At 42.1% G+C, this 26,082-nt stretch overlaps 1 protein-coding gene across 1 annotated transcript in view; it reads right to left on the bottom strand.

Moving 5' to 3' along the window:
• LOC308111673 (transmembrane protein 132C) overlaps positions 1-10,821 on the bottom strand; it is a gene marked incomplete at its 3' end in the record, with an annotated part of 313,423 nt that extends 302,602 nt beyond the window's left edge. The window contains exon 1 of the mRNA XM_080466658.1: positions 10,044-10,821. Coding sequence (XP_080322784.1) covers positions 10,044-10,125 — 82 coding nt within the window. The 5' untranslated portion in view covers positions 10,126-10,821. The remainder of the gene's footprint in view (positions 1-10,043) is intronic.
• Between the last annotated feature and the right edge of the window lie 15,261 nt (positions 10,822-26,082).

Genomic DNA, 26,082 nt, shown 5'->3' with positions numbered 1-26,082 from the left:
TGTCACTGTAAGTGTGTCCACCCCCACCCCCCCCGTGGCGATCGGTATCCTTCTCCCCGAGATTTAGTGACACAGAAGGAAGTGACACAGAGGATGAACACACTCTCGGGGGAAGATAAAAATCTCCCTCTGCCCCTCCGTCACTGCCTTCAATCTCTCCGTGTCTGTTGTGTCCTCCTTCCTCCGACTGACAATAAGAGACGATTCCAGCCCTGCGTCGAGGCGTTTCAGACCCAAATCTGTGTGTCAGTGACTCCGATTCTTGACGTTGCACAATAAAACGACTAAATGTGGAAACTGTAGAAGGCCGTTCACCTTTTCTACTATTATTTCTGTGTGATGTTTTCTCTTGTCATATTCATTAAAGAAGATGAAAGATCTGCCACTATTAAAAGCTGAATTAGTCATTGTGCTGGGTTTTTGGTTTTTTTGGTTTGTTTTGTTTTTGTGTGGGAAAACATCAGCTTTTTGAACATATTCAGACAAGCAGTCATTTGGTCCTTTTTCAAACCCTGCCAGCACAGAAAGATGAGCATACCTGAACACAACCATATGGAAAAAACAAACAAACACATTTTCAATCATTAACTGAATGGCGACTATGAACAGATGTGATTTTCCTCGATGGAATTAATAAGTTGGTTAAAGTTTGTTCATTATAGCTATAGTTTTTTTATAAGCAGTTTGTTTTTAACTTTTCGGGCAGGTAGATTTTTGCAATATGCCTTGACGTGTTTCGACTGTGTTCTGTCTTCATCAGAAACGTCATTTGTTCGAAACACATCACAGATGTGTTGTACAAACCTGAAAAGTAAGTTAGAATTAGCGTTCGTTTGTCTCATTATCAATTATTATTATCAGCAGTAGCAGTCTGCTTTGAATAGTCTCATTCATTCATCTCCATGTCCACTTTATTCAAGGATCTTAGAAAAATGGAGGATGTCTGTATATTGAGGAAAAATCCCACGCAAGCACAGGCAGAACATGTAAAGTACACCCAAAAGGCCCAGACCTGGAAGCTGTGCCACACTAATAACATTCACTATAGCAGAACTTACTTCTTAAATATGTTTTGGATTTATTATCCAATGCTTCCAAGACAAGTGTGTTAGAACTGTCTCTTAAACTGGAAATGGAAGATTGTCTTCACTTATAGTGGGCTGTTGCAGAAATTTTTGTCTCAAAGCCCACTCGTTCATGAAACGGTTTCCCTCGCTCATTGTTGACTCGCGGTTGTTGACTCTGGTCCAAGGATGCTTCCACACATGGACAGGCAGAGCCGGGGAATGAACTGTCAATCATGGATTGTAGGACGACTCGCTCCACCACCTGAGCTATCAGCCATCAAACTGCCCAAAATGCATGATTTTCCTCCCTGTACAACCATCTAGTGTCAAACCAGTTCTTGCCCCTGAGGGGAGGAGGAACACATTTTCATGCAAGATGGAGAAACAACAACATTCATCCATCCTCTATATACACTTCAGCGGAGTCGGTGTTGTATTGCGCGGGAGCCAACAGTGGCTCAAAGCAGAGTGCTTCCTTCTGGACTGCTCAGCAGTACTAACATGGAATATAAACAACCTGTAGTTAAACTCCTGGGTATTGGGATGAAACTTTCACAAAAACAAAAGGCAATACAAGAACATGTGAATCCACGCCGTTTTCAGGCCCCAGCCAAGACCTGAACCTTTCTAAAGTGGTTGTGAGGCATCACTGCTAACCCACTGAACCACAGGAGTAAATATAAACAACATACTATCAGGCCCACTTCCCACAAGAACGTTTCACAGTGAAAATGGAAGACTTCCATTGCGTTTTGGGTGTCTATTTACGCGACAATGGTGCTCGAAACCACTGAAAACGCAACTTTAAGAAAACGCTCCGACACCGTGGAAACGGGGGAAAAAACAACTTTCTGGTAGTAAGTTGTTTTATAGTTGAGAATCACCTGTAACAGCAATTCAACTTCATCCTCCGTCCATATGAGTGTCCATGTACTCCCATTGTCAATGTGTATAGCATATCATTCTTTGGGCACGTGCCTGTGTGGTTTCATTATAAAGATAAACAACAGCACCGACTAGTGGCCCTACATGCTAACTACATAATTTCCAGCATTTCTTCCTTTTACGTGTGAATGGACAAAATTCTTAAAACATTGCCGTGTAAACACCAAACATTTTGATATACCAAAAATTATGCGTTTTTACTTGAAATGCCATGTAAACAGGACCTCGATACCTCAAGTTAAAGATGGAAAACATTGTGATTCTGGGGTCAGTCTCTTTATGGAAGTGAAACTAAACAAACGGTAAATATGTCATTATCACTAGAAGAAAATGGGATTAGATGGTGGACTCTTACACAGATTATTAGATTATTATTGTCTCCTTTTGTATATAGAATTCTTAAAAACTGCCAGTTGGCAGCAACTAATCGAGTTTTGGTTAAAGGTGTGATTCCATAAATGATTTCACAATGATTTCATAAAAGCGACGGGAGCAAGCGATGTGTGTGCGCAAAGTTTTAAACTTTCAGAAGTCAGATTCAAATCATTTAAAACAGTTGCAGACATTCACACTGATATAACTGCACATATCTTATAGTTCTGCACTGATGGGTACGGCAGTATATATACGTTTGTTTATTCATATCCACTTCTGCCATGCTTCAGTTGTTTTATAAGACCCACATTGAAATTCCCAGCACACAACACACTACGCTGACAAAATTTGATTGATGCGACAGTTTTCCAATACTGAAAGGCTTTGCAGCTGCATCACAGTCTCCCACAGTACATGCAAAACAGTAATAAATATATGAAATGTGTTATTTAAAAAAAAAAAAAAGAACACAAGAAGCATGGAGTGGAGACCTTTCTAAAACACACCTCTTTGACCTTCTCCACTGTCTCTCTCTTTTTCCATCTGGGCTCGGCTCTCTCACCGTCACCATGACAAAAAGCCCATATGAGTGTGAAGAAGGAAGAAAAAACGAAATCCCACTCTCAAGGAGGGTAATTTTTTATTTCCAATGTAGTGTTTAGCTTTTGCAGCGTACCTTCTTCCATTCACGACCGAATGTTAAAAGCTCACATTTTTGACATCCTTGTATTACCTTGTCCGTGATTTTTTTTTTTTTATATTTCTTTGCTCCTTACAATCTATTCTGTTCGTGTATTTTCCTGAGGATAAGCAGCCTCTGTGTGCTGGTGTGTATGAATGGGCTGCGGGTGTGCGTGCGTGCGTGCGTGCATGTGCGTGCATGTGTGTGTGTGTGTGAGATTGACACGTGTGTGCACGGCTGAATGAGTCAGTCAGTGAATGAAACCAACAAAGAGACACAAAGAAAGCAGGCAAAGAGAGAAAGGACAGCTTATAGGGAGGGCTGTGTGTGTGTGTGTGTGTGTGTGTGTGTGTGTGTGTGTGTGTGTGTGTGTGTGTGTGTGTGTGTGTGTGTGTGTGTGTGTGTGTGTGTGTGTGTGTGTGTGCGTGTGTGTGTGTGTGTGTGTGTGTGTGTGAGTGATTTCCCGTCAGTAATTATTAATGCTCTGTATTGCATGAGTAATGGAGCTCAGTGCTGACATTCTGCTACAGGTTAACAGTCCAGTTACAGTATTCATTGGAGCACACACACACACACACACACACACACACACACACACACACACACACACACACACACACACACACACACACACACACATACACACACACACACACACACACACACACACACACACACACACACACACACACACACACACACACACACAGTGGTGTAGAGTGTGTTTTCTCTCTTAGGTTTTGACACTTGAAGTAGAAGCCCTGCCGCATGGCTGTTTCCTGTTTCCTTTATATTTAAAACTGTCATCTAAGGGAAATCCAACATCTAATTGCATTTCAAAAACATAATGAATCATTTTATAATGACCCACGTGCTTTAACTTGGAACACTGGTGGTCAAAAACAGATTAGATGTCATCAAAACTCATCCATTTATCATCTTTTCATGCTTTAATTGAATTAAAGTCAGGAGTCGGAGAAGCCAATCGCAGCTGATGTTATGTAGAAGTCAAAGTGCACCTGGAACAAGTCAAGCATGTCTTTGGGTTGTGTGAGAAGACAGCGTACCTGGAGAGAACCATGGTAGACACAGGAAGAACACAAAACCTTTTTTTTGATTTCAAGCCTGGGTCGTCTCAGTGTGAGGTGACAGTGTCAACCACTACTCACATGTTTTCATAAGAATCCCTGAGATTGCCTCAGAAAGGCCCTGATCTTTGATTTTACAAAATATTCCAGTGAAGTCAGCACTGATGCAGAGCAATAGGTAGTTTCCAGGTTCTGTATTGAATGATGGAATAGGTCTTTTTTTAGCCCAGGGGTTAAATACAGTCTAATTTCGTCTCGAGTGGGCCGGACCACTGAAATAGTGCCATAATAACCTTTAAATATAAAATTTTACTGAGTATACATGATGAAATTGTTGATATTTTCACAAAACCAAACAACTACTATGGAAAATGACAATTTCAACATAACGAAAAATTTACTGAAACCTTTTGGTGCAAAGCACAGTGAAATGTAAAAAAAATAAAACATGAATTTGTTTTCTAGAAATGAGGGCGCTAACTTTCACGGCAGCATCACTGATGTCTCAGCTCGGGTCTCAGTGCTGTATTGTGGTACTACTCTTAAGAAATTTGTTTTTAAAAATATGTTTTATTTGAAATGTTTACCATTTAATTGGTGGTTTGTCAGGCCAGATTGGAGCCTCTTGTGGGCCATTGTCCTTATGATTGACACCCAATTTGTCGACAATATGACATAAAGATTCCTTCGTTCTTATATAAGATCTGTACAGGCTTGTTTGGTAGAAACCTCCAACGGAACCCCTCATCTCTCTATTTTCGACTATTACACAGAAAAAAACGCCAACAACTGCACATGAAGCACAACGAGGCAGACACCCACTGGTAATTAACATTCAAAAAAGACCACTCAAATGTTTTAATCATCTCAAATCTACCACCCTGGAGACGCACTAGTTCCTCTAAAGCTCGCCAAATAACTTGCGAGCCGAGCCCAGAAAAGAGTCCCCTGTGAGGGCGTGTGCCGGGACTAAGTGGGCCCCGTCCCAGACACAGTCCAACCAGCCTCACGGCAATCAGAGGGGGAGGGGGGGAGGGTGTTGGAGAGTCTGTATAAAGAGTTTTTGGAGCAGAAACTCTAAAGCAGGAGAAGCTTTAAATTGGCACAGTGTCTCTGCACTGTCATCGATGAGCGTAGGCTCAGTGACCTCAGACAATAAACTCCAAACAACAATGAGCTTTGTTGGGGTTTCGGACCAAAGCAGTCCTACCATGAGACCTACGCAAGCGTTTCAGGACAAAGAATGACAGCAACGAGGAAGCAGATCTCTGTTCAACATGAACTATCAAACTGGCCTCGAAGCCGTGCCGTCAGGGTGAGTTTGTAAAAACACCCATAATGCAACAGCAATAGGAGACATTTTTTCGGGACATTTGACTGGATTTTGCACAAGAAAGTTTCATTAAAATTGGCTTTATGTTGAGATTGTAGCAATTTTCCACAGTAATTGTTTGGGTTTGTGAAAATATAGACATTTTCATCACGTATACTCTAAAGTTTAAATTTAAAGGTTATTATGGCACTATTTCACCGGTCCGCTTTTGATGAGAGAATATGCGTCAAAAATAGAAACTGGGCTCAAAAGAGCAGGTGAGAAATATGCAGTGAGAATAATAAAGATTGCAAGAAAAAAAAATCACCAGAAAGACATAAATGGTCAAATGTAATTAATAAACTGGATTGGAGAAAAGAAAAACCTGGATAGGGATAGAAGATGGATAGGAAACGGAACTGAGGTGGTTTCTTGATACAGACTGCTCGGTTTTCCTGGTGAATGTGATAATAAAACCTGCTCAGTGTGTTTTACTTTGACTTTAATGTACATCTAGTCATCGATATGAAAAACGTTGATGGATGTTGCGGCATGCGGCGTTTTATTTTATACAAAAACTTTGAGAGATTGTGTAGAAAACAAAGTGGTCCGATCCTCGTGGGGTTCAGCTGTCACCCAAGAGGAGGACAAAACAGAAAGTGCAACCCAGATTATGACAAAGAATTAAAGGATCAAACTTAATTTAAGCATTTTGGTTGTTTTCTAATGAACAGGATTTCTTTCATCCAGTTTTTTTTACGACTTAATCCAACTAAAAGCTGACTATTAGTGAAGGAGTGAAGGAAGGGTGTACTGTATATACACACACACACACACACACACACACACACACACACACAGTGAGAGACAACATTTTTGCTGAAACACGTGTTTTTCAACCTTGTGAGAAAACCGGAGTACGTTGGGAGAAAACTCACATCAAAAGAAGCCAAAATTGGATTTCATCCTGGGTTTTTTTCTCTCTGTGAGGTCAAAGTGCAAACCACTACACCACCATGATATATCTTTTTTTTTTTTCAATTCCGTCCAAATATTTCCATGTCGGTTGTTGGAAAAACACAAATTTATTTGACAAAATCTTCAATCAATTTCGATCAGCTTTCAGATTAGTTGTATTCCTGATACAGACGCCTGCTTTCTGACACCAGAAAAGCTCTTTTGTTTTCTTTAGAAAAAAACTTTTTAAAACTAACCCCTAACGCAGCACAGCTGAAGTTCCTCGTAGAGAAGTGCCTGGCGCTTCCTCCGTATACTCCAGATACAACTGCAGTTTACGCAGCAGCTTCAAAGTCTCCCTTCAGACGTTGCCAAAAGTGAAGTAAAGTTTCTGCCCTTGATTGTTCTTTCCAAGCCAGCTCAAGTTCTGCTGATTCATGTTTCAGCAAAGTGCACGTAAGTGAAGTGAAATGGAGAAAGAAGTGGTTGAGAGGGAGAGGCTGACGTAAATCTTTAGCAGCGACGGTGTGAGAGGCTGATTATCCTCTGTGATTTGGGTCGTGGTTTCAGTTTTGCTATGTTTAAAATAAGGTTTTTAAAAAAAAGAGAGAGAGAGAGAGGAAAGGATGTGTAGAAAGTTTGCACAATTTTGCAATGATTTGTGTGAGACGCCACAGAATTAAAATGAGTGAATGATGATTTGCTCTAATGTGAGAACACATTTATTTCCTTCTTTTAGGAGAAAACACTCGGGCACTATATATTAATCTCGATTCAGCCCCGAATGTCACTCGCACGTCTCAGGCTTTATGATGAAAAATGTGGTAAAAATCTGTCATTCAAGGATTCTGACATCTCTCTTTATTGAAACAGTCAATAAAGCTTCATTGGCTTGAATTACAAACTGCTCTCCTGCGAACAAAACTCCACATTTGACTCGTTTCACCTTGTTTCTTCTGTGCATTTCTGTGATGCACTGCACTCGCAATAAAGCTGAAATATTAATCTGTGGCTGAGCGGCAATAGTCGGTAAAATTATGCTCAAAGTGTGTGAAAGAAAGGAGAGACAGCCCCGAGTTCATTTTCTGAGCATCGCTGATTTGTTTTCCTGCGCTTCCCCCGGAACGCTGCAGAAGTTGAGGGGAAACGTAAGGCCCGGCTCGCTCGCAGTGCAGACAAGTGTCAATCAAAACATATCCAAACCGCATAATCTCCAAACAGCGAAGTCGCAGAAAAGATGAATGGCACACGTTTGATTGCGGGGAAAATCTCCCGCGGCTTGCCGCACGCCTCCCGCTGAGACTACAGGGCCCTGATGGTGACCACCTAGTGACTGCTCAGCCTGCTGCCAAGCCTTCAAGGGCCAAACGGCGCCGCCTTCCTCTGCCTCTGAGCTGGAGACTCTGCGATGCCTGGCTTTTGAAGAAACCCACAATGGCATCCCATAGACGACCTGGAATAACGGGAATGATGTAATTACACTGAAATGGAGGGGTTGTTTTTTTTTTTTTAAAAAAAGAAAGAATCCCACTCATGCTCTGAAAAGGGTGACACAAGCAGGCGGAAGACACTAAAATAAATAAATAAATAAAAAAAGTCCCAAAAAAATAACGCTGGGAAATGTAAGTGGCTCTAATTAAAAGGCATCTGAGCAGAATATGTTGTGAAAGGTGTTGTTTTCTGTGGGTGTAGTTAAATATGGAGGTGGGAGTGGAGAAATCTGAAGTATCACAGATGATAGCTGTGGTGTGACAGACAGCAGCCACTCATACAAAAAATAAAAAATAAATAAAAAAAGACGGACTGTCTACTCTACATTCATGCAGGCTTAACCGGTGCAACGTTTGTACTGTGGATCTGGAGGTGCAGGCATGTTAGGAAATAAAGGATGGACAGGAAGGTGTGTTTTAACCAGCTTCAGTTGGATATTGCACCATAGAGGTGCCAGAGAGAGAGAGCCTTTAACCCCAGCCAAGTTCAAGTGAATCTGTGCACGTGAGTGAGCTCTAAAGAGAGTCTCACAGTGAACAAGACAGGTGAGAAACCACCTCGCTGACTGAGGGAGCAGCTGAACAGTCAAATGCGCCATCAAAAGGTTTGGAGTCAGTGCCGGGGCAGGAGGGAACGGGGGGGGGGGGGGGGGGGGGGGGGGGTAGTAGGATGAGGATGACAGGAACTGTTCGGCGCAATTCAGCTGTTTAGTTATTCAGCCGGTTTTTTTTTTGGTTGTTTTTTTTTTTTTTTAGGGGGGGGGGGTGTTCCTGCAGGGGCGCAGCTGTTTCCGCGGCGCGGAAAGAACGACCACCGCGCTCTGGAGCGCACGGCGCGGCCACTCTGAACTGCTCAGTGGGCCGTGAGCGATCCCCGGGCTGATTACACACACACACACACACACACACACACACACACACACACACACACACACACACACACACACACACACACACACACACACACACACACACACACACACACACACGGGAATAGTAATGTGACGTTTGTGTGCTGACGCGCTCCGAGCACTTCAAACCCAAAAACATGCACTTCGCTCTTGTTTTTCTGATGCCGAGAGCCCCCTCCCCTTCTCTCCCCCCTCCCCAACAACACATCGTTAGAGTAGCCGGGTTCATCCGATCTGAAATCAGTCCTGTATTGTAGTCCTCTAAAGCTCATGCGTCCCAAACCGCGCTCTGAATAGGCATTACTTTCATTTAGTTTCTAAAATTCATTTCAAAGTTCCGGCAGCACTACTTAAGAGACATTCTGAATACTTTTATATACTTAATTATCTTCAGAGATTTGAGATGTGACCTTCACGTTTTTCTAAAGATTCTATGTTTGAGGTAAAAGCGACATGTCATTCTTATTTTAATGAAGATTATTACGCAACTTTCTCGGTTTATTTAGAAAAAGAGGGAGAAGGATCTGACAAATTCATCCCAAAAAAATCTTTACAGCCAGGCTGTACCGACCTTAAGATCGAAGTAAACGCAGGCGGGAAACTTTCCCAAGGATTACAAGAAAGATTTGGAAACCGCCTGTCACGGTGCCACCACGTCCCCGGGTCCGATACCTCAACATGGCACAAGAGCGAGCCGCTGTCACAGATGGCACAAGTCCGGACGCGTCGGCTCATTCAATTACTTATTATTCTGCACACATATGCGGACACAAGAGATGTCAGTGTTACTATTGGACACCCGATCAGTATTTATGTTTGGAATAACCAGACGGCTTAGAATTTACTGACCTGTTCTCACACTTAAATATCGTATAAATACAGGGAGCAAATTAAAGGTGAGTAAAAGTGATGTCACTTCTTGGCACAAGGCGGACACTTCTCTGTGCATTGTTAGTTTGGAGCAAACTGACGAGACTGTTAAACTTGAATTGCCGCGGGTTTTCCCTCCCAATTTCCGACTGTCATCATCCTTCAAAGCGAACATAACATGCCAAATTACGCTCCTGCTCTCACAAGAATAGCGAAGCGCAACAAAAGTTGAACATTTTCGCTCCAGTTATTCTCATTTTGTTGAGAATAAAAGCCGGAAAATAAGAAGAGAACTGTCTGTATCACACGCTGGCAACAAGTTTTCGCCCGCCTTAACGTCTCTTACCTTTCCACAGGGAAAGAACGAGCACCGTCTTCCAGAGGCGACATCCCAGCGGCGCGCCTCTTCCTCTCCACACCGTCTCCATCCCCTCCTGTCGGTATAAAATCTCCGGGACTGTTCACACAACGACACACAGAGGACGAGCTTCCTTTTCTTTACTTAAAAAAAAAAATAAAATCTTCACTTCCTTTTTCTAAATTTTTTGTCTTTTTCCACAGATGGATCACTATGACATCGGAGCCACCAATAATTTCATTTTGACCAAATTGCGCTCCCGCTGCGCTTGACCTATAGACAGTGTGAACTATAAATCCTCCAATAGTCAAAAATCCCCCCCGATGGGAAAGTCCAGAGCACGTTGCCTTCTTTATTTAAATCCTCCAAAAATTAATGAAAACTGAGTGGCGCGTTACACTGAAGCCACAGCCGATGAATGGACCCGTTTCCCCGAACGGTGCGCTTTTATCCACCGGTGCGCTTTAGTTATCCAGACGGGACGCTTTAACGCAGGGGACACCTCCGCGTCTCTGCCCCCAGCCGCAGTTTTCTCTCCTCCAAAGTTGGATGAGAACACAACAACTCCAACCAATTGGGGGGGAAAAAGAAAGTCCACTTCAGAGGCGATTTATTCAAAGGGAGAGTGAACAAAAACTGTCACGAAAGGCTCGTTTAGGAATTTAAAAAAGAGAGAGAAAGAAATCCTAATTCCGCTTGCCCGGCAGAAGCTCCGTCCGCTCTCCTCCTTTTTTCCTCCCTTACTGTCTCTGTCTATCCTCCGACTGTCATCCTCCTCCTCCTCCTGCTGTTATCTGTGAGCGTGCGCGCGCGCGCGACCGGGCTCAACTTGAGAGTCGGTGTCCACACTCGTCCGCTCGGGATGGAGGGAGGAGAGAGGAGGAGAGAACTGAGAGAGGAGGGCTGACACTTCCAGCAGGCGGCAGAGGAGGGGGAGGGGGAGGAGGAGGAGGGAGGGGGTGGGCCCAGAGGAGGCTGCGGGGCTGAGGAGGGTGCGGGATGAGGCGGGATGAAGGGCTTTGAGTGACAGTTAAGCAACCAATGGAATACTCCGCTCTTTATTTGGACGCGTCTTCCCTCTCGGTTGCTTGTTACGCTTGACATTTAGTCAACTTCAGCTTTGCTTTTTTATAAATTTTTCTTTGGGATACAATTCGTACTTTTTTCCCCTCACAATAACTGGCAACATTTCTGGGTCTATTTGTCTTTATCAAAAAGTGTCTTTTTAGCCGTTTCCTTTTACAGGATCGCCACAGAAAGTCCAGTACAGTAGGATTCCAGAGTTGTTTTTTAATGCTGGATGCCGTTCTTGATGTGAGAGGGATTCGAACCGACGTCAATGCTGCAGTGGGAACTGAACTGTGGCCATATAGTTATAATGTATTTAAAAGCCGTTGAGACAATTAACTAGGGGCTCTTTAGAAATGAACAAATGAATTAAAATACATTTATGTGTTAAACCAACAAGAAAAAAAAAATTATTTGAACTTGTTGAATAAAGAATTGAATTATATGATATTCAGACGCCAAATATAAACTTTAAAACTCGAAAACAAGTACATTTCTATTAAGAAAAGATGCGTATTTGGGCGAATTTTACACGCGTCGGTGTCAGTTGCGCGTCCGGGCGCGCTCACGTGTTTGTCCGTCCACGCAGAGCCTCTCTCTGCATTATTCATGCCAAAACACACGTTACACCTGTTCCCTCTGTAATCCAAAGACAGCGACGACGCACGCGCGCGCGCGCACACGCACCCGCAACAAAAAGGGGCAAAGCGTCATCCACCCGGCGCCCCCGTTCACTTTCAACTGAGAGTGCCTGTGTGCGCGCAAGGAGGGGGGGGGGGGGGGGGAGAGAGGGGACAGATTGGGGGGGGGGGGGGGGGGGGGGACTTGTACAAGTCAGAGGAGAGAGAGAACATTAAGGTCTTCTTTGAGTCCGAGACGATATTTCATAAGGCAGCATGCCTGGTTCCCTTTGTCAGCTAAATGTGTAAAAGCTAAAGAGATGACATTGTGACTTATTGAATTGCAAATCAGCCGGCGGACGGATGGGAGGATTTCCGGAGTCGGAGAGACGTGAGCCCGGCCGTTTATCTGTCTGCCTGTCTGTCTGTGGCTCCGTCCCGCTCCGAAGGCCCCTGTACAAGGAACGACAGCACCCCCTAGCGGCCTTATTCCAGAAGAGTGAGGGTGGAAGACCTCCATGCGTTTACTTTTCACTTCGAAGTGGAGTAAAGAAAAACTTTTTTTTTTTAAGAGGAAAATGAAATACACACTGTCATTAAATATACACATATATGTCCTTCCAGAAATCTGTGTTGCTGCCAAACAGGGAGATATTTGTGATGAAAGCGTAATGGGTTGGTATAGATGTGACTACAAAAAAACAGAAGGAAATCAGACAAAAGAGCAAGAAACAGTTGATAAAGAATAAAATGACATCAATTTTACCAAAACACAAAGCTTTACGGCTTCATGTTTTAACCAGAATGCACAAAAACATTAATGATGAGGCCACAAACAGGTGATTTTGAGTTTGTATGAGGTATCAGGACCCTTGTACTCGGTGATTTAAATGACTGATGGATGGTAAAGAAGTCACCATTGCACATAAATTAGCAAAGCAGGTGGGATATACTGTATGTTAAATCATCTGGCGTTTTTAGTTTTGATTTCCCAGTACTAATTCATACTAACGTCTCTTTGTCCTGTGACTGTAACCTGTACTGGGTGTACCCTGTTCCCGCAGGCTGATATATTTTTTCATCTGGATCGCACTTGGCTTGGATAAAGCGGTATAACATTGATGGATGGATGGCTGCACAAAAGCCTCGAGCTATCATTTGTCTCCAAATGTGGTTTATTGCTTCGGGTCAACCGTTGAAAATGCTTTATTTTGTCGAAAGCACTCAAACTAAATTCATGACTTGATTGGGGTGAAATGGTGTGCAGCATCAGTGTGAGTTTAGAGTTAATCACGTGGGTTCCTCCCTCAGCGGGTGAGAGTCGACAGCTTTGCTTGGATTTTAAAGACTTTATGTGACATTTTTTTGGCTTGGTCCCCTCCATATGTAGACGACACAGCTGGTCTACGTCCCATGTCCCTCCTCCAGAATGTACCTTCCCGCTACAAATTACAAGTGTGTTCACGAGTAACTGAAGGTGAAAAATGTCCTTTATCTCATGTGGGAAGTTGGCGCCTGAACGCTGTCAATCTAGAGCGTCCCACTGGGAAAGTGGGAGGTTCTGGCGCGCTCTCCAAAGTCACTCAACATGGCAGAGAAAGTTCAGAAATGTACTCACTCAGCTGACAAATTATATTCATCAGACTACAATAACACATTGTTTGGGGGGGGCAAAAATACAAGGTCTTTCTCTGATATTGACAGAGGAGGACACAACATTGAGTGGCTCAAGTGACAACAAGACTCGGATCTGAGAAACTGGGAGGGTTAAAACTGTCTTCACCCCTTCCATTAATATAGATTTAAAAAGAAACTAAAGCAAACGTTCCTAAATTCCTCAGATGGCAGGTTTACAGCTAATGTTTGCTTTAGTTTCAGTCCATCAGGGGTGTCCACTGGGCCCCCTTCAGTTTGCATTCGGCATTGCGCCTGTAGCAGAGTTTATTAAGACCACCTCAATATTCAGATGTTTTAATGTTAAACACAACATTTATTATTTATCTGTTTGCAGACGACATCCATCAGTGTTTAGTCATCTTTAATACCTCCCTCCCTTGCCTTTTTGAATGTCTATAACGATTTGGACATACCGTATTTCATGTTTTAAAGTTCATTTGTCAAATATGGAAGCAATGCCCAGCGGTTCAATGATAGGAACTAATCCACCCGACCATTAATATAAATGTAAACACTTTTACATTGTATCCTTTTGCCTCTTTCTACCCCCAACCAGAACAGCAGAAAGCCCCCACCTCTGAGTCTGGTTCTTCAGGTTTCTTGCTGTTAAAGGGGAGTTTTTCCTTTCTATTATTGTTTATGTATGAGGGATACTTACACTTTTCTCAGTAAAACTGCTTCACAGTAAATGTTTAATAAAGTTATTTACTATGGCAGGATGGTCAAAACAAAAAGAGGCAAGCCACAGATATTCAAAAAAACTTTTATCTATTTACAAATGGGCATATCCAGTTGTTGCAAATACATGGATTGACGTGGAATTGAGAAATTGTGACCCAATGGGGATAAAGTGCTAAACGATGGCACCTTTCAATAAAGTGAAAGCCTGCTTTAAACTTAAACACCATTTTTCTCTTCCCATGTCGAGGAACCTAGATTTCCTTCCATCCTACCAGGATTTAGTGTTTAAAATACAGCGGCCTGCACCCGCTTGTTAAACTATACAAGAGAAGAATAAATGGAGTAATTGTACAAATAAGATGTATTTCTCATTTACGAAACATTTGCCATCAGCTAAAAATCACTCCATTGATGAAATCCAAAAGCAATGGCAGAGCGTTTAAGAGTGTCAGACAGGAGAAAACTCCTGGACAACAGTTATATGCAAATTCCCTCATTATCCTGAAATACTGAAAAAAGAGAGACAATTCAAAATATTTTACAAACGGTACACCAAAAGCATGCATACAGCTTTGAACTCACAATGACCAAAGGAGGCCCCCAGCCAAAACAGTTTGGGAACCACTGAGTTAGACTAACCAGAATAGTGGTTTGTGGGAAGGAGTTCAGTAGATGGGGTGGTTGATGAGGAAGTTGCTGAGCTCACAGGAAGCGACGCTGTTAATCGGCAATACAGAGATGAAAAACCCTGTCACATCCCATCGGCCAACATAAGAATTAAATGTCGAGGGTCAGTGTACTGCACGTGTTTCCCTTCCACACATTTCAGTTCACTTCGCTAGTTGAAGATGTCACCGGATGAGATTAAAGCTGTCATGAGGAATCGCACGTGTAACGACACATCATAACTGGTGGAAATGTACCGCTGATCCGAAAGTCGATTGTCCTCGACCAGGGATCAGCAACCTGCTGCTCTGGAGCTACATGTGTCTCTTTGGCGGCTCCTTGAAGCTTTCATAATATTTAATGAAAATTTAAAAAAAAATTCATTTTTTATTTATTTGCACACGGCACTGATTTTTAAAAACGTTCTAATCTCCAGCTAAATAAGGTCAAACACCTGAAACACACAGGATAGCTGCAATTGCAAAAAAATATAAACATTTTAATTAAAGAATACATTGTGCACATGGTTGTGCTGTTATTCTATTTTCTTGATTTTGAAATGAAAAAGTGTCAAAGATATTCAGAAATTTTAATTCATATAGATTGTTTTCTGTACAAGCATCTTTTTTTTTTTTCTGAAAATAAGCGGACTCACTTATTCTTTAAGGGAATGATTTATTTGAATACACTTTCCTAAACATGAGGCGCTCTCCAGCAATTTCATTGTGTAAAATTAGTTCACACGAGACAAAAGGTTGGTGACCTCCGTTCTACACAAATTACAATCTGTCTACGATTGTCCTTGACGCAACCCACCGCTCACTGTGGTTCCACCATGATGACCTGACCTCGTCCCCGTCCCTTTTTCCTCACTTGTCCTTCTCTTTTGTTGCTCGCTCCCCTCCACCAGCCACTTTATTTTTCTTCCCTCCCAACCCGAGCCCTTCTGTAACGTTTAGCCAACTGCCATCCGTCCGAGTTACAGAGCAGAACCAAATCAGTTCGCTTTAAAATATTATTCCAATTCCACTGGATGGCAGGGGTTTTTTTTCCCTTCCTCAGCCACACTATTCCCCACGTCTTAAGTTTGAAAGATTTCTCTTGGGGTGTGCAGCCTGAAGCAAGGCATTAGTTCAGCGAGCAAAAAGTAATATTTGTTGTACAAATACAGTGTCTGGATACGGATGAGACCCTACTCACTGCTTGGGGAGAGGAAGTAGTAGTTTGTATGAAAATAATTGCAGATGATTTCTGATTTTCAGTCACGAAAAAAAAAACAACCAGATCAAACTTGTACAAACATCTTAAGTCATGTATTCTTAATATTGTCCCCCCCCCACAAATTTAAAAATCTAGCTAATTTGTTAAGTGCGGACAAAAGTGTGTTGAAGAAACTCAAACATAAACTAATATTGTTCATTTCGCCTTTAACGTTATTCCACTTGTTACTATTAGAGGAAGCCTCGAGGCGGCAAGTCTTCATTACATCAGAAAAATGTAGGCAAGAGTGACCAACTTTGCAGTGTCATGTTGAAGTGACGCACAAACACGACTTGAAATAGATGTTTTGCTATAAATATGAAAATGGATATTTCCAAAAAGCAAAAAAAAAAAAATTACAAATAAATACGTTTACTCAGCCGGATTCATGTGCTGGTTTAAGATTGACCATAGACATTGAACGATACGTTTCCACTTGAAATGTTGTGTGAACGGGGCATCATTACCTGCAACATCTCAACACAGTCGAGAAAGAACATTGCACACTCTGGTCCACACTGGCCGGTTGGAGAGAGACCCCTGAAATGAGCTCCACCCATTCATCCCTCCTTTGCATCCCCTTTATCCAAGTAAGGGTCATAGGGAGTCCCGAGCCAATCCCAGCAAACGTTAGGTTGGCGGACATTGGCACCTTCGATAGTTCGCCAAGGCAGACAGATACTCACACTCATAGCTACTTAAAGTCACCAATTAAAATGACACAGCTCAAGATTAAAGATTTGAAATTAAGAATGACAGGCTGTGTTTGCTTGGTCATGTCCTACGAATGCCCAATGATGGGATTCCCAAAGTTGCTATGAAATAATAAAAATACAAAAAAAAAAACCTACTGATGATTATCAATGACTACCAGTTTTTGAGTACTTTAAGCAGCAGTCCACTGGACAGTGTCATATGGAGGCAGAAGAACTGAGACTGGTACAGACACTCCTATTCTCAGTCAAAAACACACAGAAGAAGGTGGTTGGTTTGTCACGGTCTAACCTCCACTCTCAGACTCAGCTGCTGGGGGAGATGATGACAGGAAGAAGACTGATACAGATAGTTTTACTCAGTCTCGGGTCAAACGTCTCCGGTAGAAATTCCGTGGACAGCTTGTTGAGACGATACACTCCACTCTGCTGCGACTGCGGGAAGATGACCGTCGCCGACAAACCTCCCCGTTTACCTCCAACTTCCCTCACCCTCACCCTCTCCTTCTATCTCCCTTCTCCCCTCTGCTTGCTCTCTTTCCTCCCGTCAGAAAAAGCATGGAGATCTATTTGCTCATTGGAGCAAACTGAATACATTACAATCCAATTAAGGCTGGTGAAGAGAACTGCTCAGGCTTAAAGCGCGCAGCCGTGTGTGTGTGTGTGTGTCTGTCTGTGAGTGTGTGTTGATCAAGTGTGATAGCTCATGCACAGCCAAAGTGTGAGAAAATATGATACTATGAGGGCTTTTTTTTTTTTTTTTTTTCCAAAGCTTGGTGGTCCCCAGCATCCAGTATCTGTGCATGTGTTGCTTTATAGGCTGTGTCATGATGCACTGAATCGCTGACGGTCCTGTTTCCGGAAGCACCAACACTGTTATGAGGCACAGCAACATCACATGGCACATAAAGATGCCGTCGGCAAAATCTGCTGTTGCTTTTGTTTTGAGTTTTAAAGCAAACACTAAGCGAGGCTCACTTCAGTTTTTAGCCAAATAACAGTTGGGAAGAGAGTTTAAAGACAATACAATACCAAATGTCACTGGAAAATACCAATAAGGTGACGACACTCTGACATTGTGGCGGAAAAGAAATTCAGCTCCCGAGAACATAAAATAGAAAATTGTCGGGTGAAGTTTTAATTTTGGACAAGTAGAAGTTGTAGTTGCTAATTACGATTAGTTTTAATGAAATGTATTAATATAAATGTCAAATCACATGAAAGGGATAGAAACACAACTGTGGGATTATCGATCTGATTACACATTGTCACATGAAGACTGAAGGCTTATTTAGGCTCTACGCTTCAGAAAAACATATGTAACCTTCAAATCATGTAAACGTCATGGTGTTGATACTCCTACACATCCAATGCATTTGAAAATGCATTTGACATTTAAGCCAGAGGGCAGCGCTCTAAATCAACATACTATTAGAGAAAGAAAAGTCAAGAAATTGATGGGGAGAGCAACAAAGAAGTCAATGATGGGCAAAGGCAGGATGCGGTTCTCATGCTGTAATGTTGGTACTGGGAAGATGTTGCAGGCGGTGGTGGTCTCTGAGACCACACATCACTTCAAGTGAAAATGCATACATTTTTCCATGTTTCGTAGCTTTCAGTGGCTCGGAGCATCCTGGTCATGTAGTCAGACACCCAAGTTTGCCATTTTCACTTAAAAACACCTCAAGGTGTCACAGTCGTCATTCGAGAATTTCCTTGATTTGTTATTTGGGTTTTAATCTCAACACTGCCCCCATGGCCACCGGTGGTACTGACACTTTGGTCCACATACGTAATCTTCCAGGACACAGAGAGAAAAGCAGATGAAACACCCGAGTGCATATGCAAAGCTTTGTGTCTATTTTCACTGATCAGCCACAATTTTAAGATCAATACCAATTCAAGAGAATGACAGCGATTATTAGCAATCATAGGGAGAGAACATGACTTTGCCTGCTCTGAGGTAAACAAATTGAAGTGATGACAAAGAAAACAATAATAATGCACTTGTAGAATATAGAATAGAATTAGAATATAAAAGCACGTGTGTTTGCTTGTTTGTATGGTTGGGATATATAATTGCTTTGTACTTTTGTATTGAACAGAGACTCAAATGAATCTATAAACCATATTTTTAAATCATAAAATATACTTTAAAAACTGATCCCAGAGTATATCTGCCTCTAACTAGCACAAAATGGCACTGCCTAGTGTGTGTGTACGTGTGCGTGTGCGTGTGCGTGTGCGCGTGTGCGTGTGTGTGTGTGTGTGTGTGTGTGTGTGTGTGTGTGTGATAAAGGAATCGATAAATCTGAGTGACATGCTGAGTCACGCTCCAGCTGAAATTGGGGCACACAGACACAGAGCTGCAAACATAAAACACAAATATCCAAAAATATCCAACAACAACAACAAAAAAAAAAAAAGAGAGACTCAAAACAGATCAAGAAGAAACTGATCACTTGGAGACAAATACTGACAGTTGAGGGGATATTACCATCCTGAAACCATGACTATAAACAATCTATGTCTTCTTAGAAAACTTCCTGCTCAACCACAGTGCTGAAAGTATTTTTTGAAGAAAAAGTACATTTTAACTGGAGTAATTTTCCATTTTCAGTGAAAAGTTGGGCCGGACACCATGTTGACAACCACGGATTGATCCGAGTCTAATGGCTATGGCAGAATATGTGCGAGTGCGACATGAATCTAATGAACCTTCGGCCACAACATGAAGTTTGCCGTGTGTTGATTGCACGATAGAAACACAAGATGATTGCACAAGAATAACGTCGTTAAAGAAAAACCAAGGTGTGTGGAGGCCTTAAAGTCTTTAATCCTCACACTGAGGAGAGCCTTGAGTTCATTATGTATTTTTTCATGTACTGTGTGTGCTGAGGTGCACGTTCTCCTTGTGTCAGTGTCTGTTTCGCCATGTCACATGTGTCCTATGTCTTCATCTGCAGAGAAACTGTTGCCACGATAAAGAAAACACAGAATACTAATCGCGGGCTAAAAACACAACGGCCAGAGCAGAGGAATAAATTCACGGAAGGTTCTGGATCAGCCGCTGATTGTAAACAGTTCTATCTGGACACGGAGAATAAATGTTTTTATACACTATTGCAAATGACTGTATCTGAGTTTGTTTCTGATGTGTGACTTGTAGTCTGGAAAGTATGGTAATCTGATGTAGAGATCTGTAGAAATGACATATTAAGAAAAACTGCCTTCAAGAGTTTTTGCGTCTGAACGCATTAAGAGTTCTGATGATGTTTTTGTCGGTTTAATACTGGAGATTTTTTCTTTTTTTTTTCTTCAGAAAGCTGTGCAATTATTTACATTTAATCAAGAGTCTGACCTTTTATTATCCTTAACCGAAGGGCTTTTGTAGCCGAAACCTGCCACATGGAGCGATTCGAGTCTCTGGAGGGATCACCAATCTATACCAACCACCTGCTCACACACACACACACACACACACACACACACACACACACACACACACACACACACACACACACACACACACACACACACACACACACACACACACACACACACACACACACACACACACACACACACACACACACACACACACACACACACACACACACACACACACACACACACACACACACACACACACACACACACACAAGTAATAATCCACCAGCCAGCGACGTCATTTCACCTAAGCGTTATGGTGAAAACAAGTCTTGCTGTGTACAGCTGTATATTTCTAGGAGACAGGGTCGTATATAAGCACCAATTGGTTTGCACCATAAAAAAAAAAACCGATCGACATTTAAAACTGAAAGAGCTCTTCCAGAGGCATCAATCATACAGTCATGGGTGAGGGTGGGTGCAGTTTTATAGAGTTTCATTGCATTATGATCTGTAAATTGGTTTTATTTTTGGAATCTATTACTTTGTTCAGCTTTTATTTTTTGCTGATGCATCGTGTACATGTCATTCTGCTTTTGGTCTTTAGTAGAGAGTGATTTCTATTTGAAAGAGTCATCTGGAAGAGGCACGAGCGAGCACGGTGCATGCTGTGTTATATGGTGCGCGCTCATGCTACTGCACTAACAAGCAATCAACATGATGAAAAACTGGCCAATAATTTACACATAAATACAAAGACTGCAAGCGTAATTCTGTGTACATACACAAGATGACATGAAGGTATTGGGTCTTTTGAACACAGATAGAAAGACTTTCAAAGATCCTCTCACAGATTACATTTTACTCGTTTGTTGTTTTGCCAAAAGTTCAGATTAATTTAGTGTGATGCTGATGTAACCATCCTACCCGTCCTACCTGGAGTAATCTTGTTTCAGCCCATGAATGTACACACTTTGAAAAGCTTTAAGAAGCTCAACCAGGTCACATTTGACCAATTTTGCATGTCCAAATCAACTATTTAGGGTGATTGAGGCAAATTTTTACATGATTTTTAGAAGTGAAAACCAATAATTTTTACATTTTCGTTTCAGAAAACCTTTGTGTTTACACAAACAATGTCTGTCGACAGAAATGGGAGAAACATTGAAAATGATGTAATTAGCATGCCAGGCCACTGGTGGGTGCTGTTGGTTTTTGTAATAAAACCACGCAAACACATGCTAGCTGAGAATAATACACTGTAAACATTAACAATGGCGAGTAAAAGTACATTTGTATGGACAGACGACCAAGTTAACTATAAAACTATCAAGTCCCAGGAGAAGATGGACTGGGAGTCATGACAAACACTGTGTTTTATTGTCAATCTACTCACGCATGTGCATATTTACTATGGCCGTGGTGTACGTGCACAGTAGCAGCATTTCAGAAAAGTTTCCACGGAGACAGAGTTAGAACATTTTCCAAAAGTTCCACCTTGGGAGCCATTTTCCAAAAGTGTTGTTTTCAGTGGCTCCGAGCACAGTTCCCATGTAAAAAGACACCCCAAATGCAACAAAAGTTTCCCATTTTCACTTGAAAACACACCATTGCTGTCTATTTGAAGCTGATATTCTATTTCACAAAATTGTACCTGGTCTCTCAAACCATTAATTCCTTGCAATGTGTTAAATGAATAGGAATACCACTCCTGCAGCGACCTTCGTTCAATCTTAACAATAACATTATAATTTTTCCTATTTAAAATCAGTCTAAAATACCAACATTGACTGGAATGGCTGCGGGTTCTCCTGCTGCTCCTCCTCCCATTGTGTATGCTCAGCAGAGTAAAGGTTAGATGTGAGTGTTGCCGGCATGATGACAGCCCAGACCTCTCGTGTCTCCCGTACAGCTTCTGTCGCCTCTGAACACACACACACTGAAATCAATTACAGAGAAACCTCCATCCCGTCCACCCCCTCACTACAGATGCAATTTACTCAGCCGCTGTAAATCAATGGCGACAAGTAGGGCTAATTTAGACCATTTGATGTCAATTTGGCCTTGACCCCTTCCCAACACACACACACACACACACACACACACACACACACACACACACACACACACACACACACACACACACACACACACACACACACACACACACACACACACACACACACACACACACACACACACGTTAGTGATCAGCCACGCTAGAGTTTATTACGGAGAACTGGAGAACGACCTCTCAGTTTCACACACTCGCGGATACACTCATGCACATACATGCACTGAAACCTCATTCCAGCTTTACTGTGTTGCAAACGCACACACACACACACACACACACACACACACACTCTCTGATAGAGGCCATAACTTGTGGTCCCCTGGCCCGGGATTTCCATATTGGTTCTGTCAGACACGATTTTGTTTACAGGGCCCTTCGGATGAAATAACAGCGGCGGCCACTATCAATTATAGAGAGAGAGAGAGAGAGAGAGAGAGAGAGAGAGAGAGAGAGAGAGAGAGAGAGAACTGGGGACGGTGTTAAAGATATAGAGAACAAAGAGAGAAGCAAGAGACTAGAGACAGAGAGATGGGATGCAGCAGAGGTGGAGAGAAAATGGCAGACTGCAGAAAAGAGACCAAGTGAGAGATAGAGTTATTTCCTATTTATGTCCAAATTAAGTCTAAGTTATCCCGGGCCTCAAAATGGTCCCAGAACCATGTTCTTCAAGCCAGTGTGACAAGTACACGCACGCACGCACGCACGCACGCACGCACGCACGCACGCACGCACGCACGCACGCACGCACGCACGCACACACACAGTATGAGACATAAATTTGCAGGATGGGATGTGTCAGAGCTGGAGTTCTCACATGTGTCCTCATTTTAATGGCCCAATCAAACAAAAACAATGGTTTTACAAACACCAAAAATCCAATCTAATTTATAGAAAAGTAAGAATTCATTTTCTTGAAATTCGAAAAATAGGCATCAACAAAACAGGCATGAATTGTTGATGTAATAATGCCCTCACGGTTGCAATATTGTAGTGTTGCTAATCTGTCAGTACTGTGGGATGCAGTCTAATGCAGTGCTACTTCAAGTTGGGGGGGTTCCATTTATTCTTGATTAAAAAGTACAGGGGGAAAAAAAACCAACTAATTAGACCTACATTTTATTGAAACTACCTTTATTGCTGAATTGGAGATGAATTTATTACATAAAATATGCTTCAAGTTTAACACCAGCAGCAGCTCATATAAGATACTTCCCAGACATTTCAAATCAGACGCCTTTAACAAGCACAAGGAGAGTTATGTTTTTTAATTACCAATGGATCGCAGCAGCCGTTAATAAGACATATTTTCGGACCGAGATTTAGAAATCCAGCAACCAACTATGCAACTTCCAATCAGAGATCAAGGCTCTGTTTACGTTTACAAGTGAAAACGAAAAACTTTTATTAGGTTTTAGGCATCTGTTTACATGACAGCGGTGCTTGGAGTAAGTGAAGATGCACCTTTTTGATAATGTCTCTCCCAAGGTGGAACTTTGGGGAAATGCCACTGCTACACATGTGCACCACGCTCGTAGGATAATATATATATATATATATATATTACTTCTCCAGCACATGTGCGAGTAGATGGCCTCCAGAGTGTTATGACTTACAGTCCACAGTCTCCTGGGACTTTTTATAGTTGACAGTCACCAGGAATTGCAATCCAAGTATGTTCATCTGTCCATATGAGTGTCTGTGTACTCATCATTGTTAATGTTTATAGTGTGTTGTTCACATATGGGCAATTTTAGGGTCACCAATTAACCATACACACGCATAACCAGATGTATTCATCTTTTCAGGCAAGTGGGTTTTAAACATACCTTGACACGTTCCACGTTCATCCATCGTCATCAGAAATGTCATCCGGTGGTGTTGCATGACGCATCTTTCTGACAAAAACAAAGCAAAAAAAACAGAGATGAAAAAACAAAAAGCGTATTGAAGTTAACCGACCTAAACATGTAGCCACATAAAATTGATTTATGAAAAAGGAGAACATAAATTCTCCTTACATAAATGTTTAAAATCCCACTTTCTGTTTTCAGTTTTGAGTTGCGTGGCTCGACCGCATCATCTCTCCACAAAGCTGATTATTGTTGTTCATGTCGACACTGAGCTGACCTTTATGCCACACACTGACAAAGTCTCCTTTAGAAACTGAACTGAAATGAAAGTTAATGTTGGTGTTTATTCCCAGTACGCATTGCTTTAGACAGCAGTTCTTAAATGTATAAGAGTGAGAATATTTATTGAAAAAGTCTAGTATTATTACACGTGTGTTGGCTCACTCCAGTGCTTCCTAATGGAAGGTGACTGATAGATTTCTAAATATAACAATCTTTATTGCTTGTTAATCTAAAACTCTTTATGTTGCCGACTCCTTGTGATTGAAACTGTAAATATTAGCAGCCTGTCTTCGTTCTTGAGGAAGTTTTATCCACAACTTCGAATTATCAAGACGCTCTTGTCACAGTGGTGTAATTTCTATACACGGGATGTGTGTTCAATACATATTCAAAACTGTACTACAGCACATTTTTCACGCTCGTGGGTTCCTTTCCTTGTAACTTTGTTGTTTTACCTCGAAGTAGAGAAGATATCACGAGAGCGCCATGTTCACTGAGCTGCTTTTGGTTGTAATTTACATTCAGAATGAAACATGTGCATTGAAGGGTATAGAGATTGGCCAGGGATCAGTGCAGACTCAAGTGTTCAGCAGGAGATTTAAAGAGACTGCATTCATGTATAGTATTGTATCACTCATCTATTTCTCCTGATCATGGTCATGAGATTTACATTACATCTATTGGTCTTCATCTTATTCAGCAGTTTGGAAGAAAAGCACTCAAAGACTGCAAACACTCAATGTTGAATTTCCACTTCCCTCCACTTTTCTCATGCACACGGTTAAGTTAACCAGTACATTATTCCTCCAACATTCCTATTTCTTCTCCTGATATCTGTAGAAATGCTGTGAAAACATAAGTCCTTATTTCATTGCCTTTTTGTTACCAGAAGCAGCTCAGTGCATCCCTGTAATATCTCAGTCACCCATAAAAAGAAAGTTTCATTTTAAGCAACAAACGAGTAAGGAAAGACGGTGTTTGCCTTGCTGACATGTTTCAACTCCGTCTGCAGTCTTCCTGAGAGGGTCATGTGACGCGTGTGACGACGGGTCATTTTATCAGTTGACTCCCAGAGATCAGGAAGTGGGCGAGCAACTCCACGAACCGGGACGAGGGGGCCTACACCCTTTCACACGCCTGGGATTCCACCCTACACAAACCATCGGATGGCGGGGGGCGTGGCACCTGATGAAGTGACACTTCGCCACGCGTCCGGTCACCATTTCAGGAAGACTTGCAGACGCAGTAGAAACACGTCAGCAAGGTAAAAACATCTTTCGTAACTGATTTGTCTTTAAAAAGGAAACTATCCTATGATGAGGCTGTTGTCAAATTACAACACAGAGCCATACATTGGCAGCATGCGGTGCCATTCAGAAAAAAGAAGGGATGTTAAAGAGACGGAATGTTTGAAGAGTTTCAGAAGGCGGTGGGTGCCACATAAAGGGCAAGGGCAAGTATGTATGAGCACACCCACATAGAAATAAAACGAGCTTGCAGAGATTTATAAAGCCATGTATGAGTGGGCTACTAGGGTGCAAGGGGCAATTAAAGAATCTAATGAGGCATTGTTGAATCGATCCATCGCAGCCAAACCCAACGCCAGAGCCTCGACCTTTTAAAATGGAGGTCTCAAACCACCAGGCTGCCCCTCTCGCTTTAATGCCAGCGCGGTTTACATGCACCATGCCTCCCCCCTCTGCATCTTGTTGTCAGATTTTGACACCAGATTGTGATTCCACC

Source organism: Lipophrys pholis, assembly GCF_963383615.2.
Source record: "Lipophrys pholis genome assembly, chromosome: 7".
Taxonomy (NCBI): domain Eukaryota; kingdom Metazoa; phylum Chordata; class Actinopteri; order Blenniiformes; family Blenniidae; genus Lipophrys; species Lipophrys pholis.
This window is presented reverse-complemented; position numbering and strand designations above follow the sequence as displayed.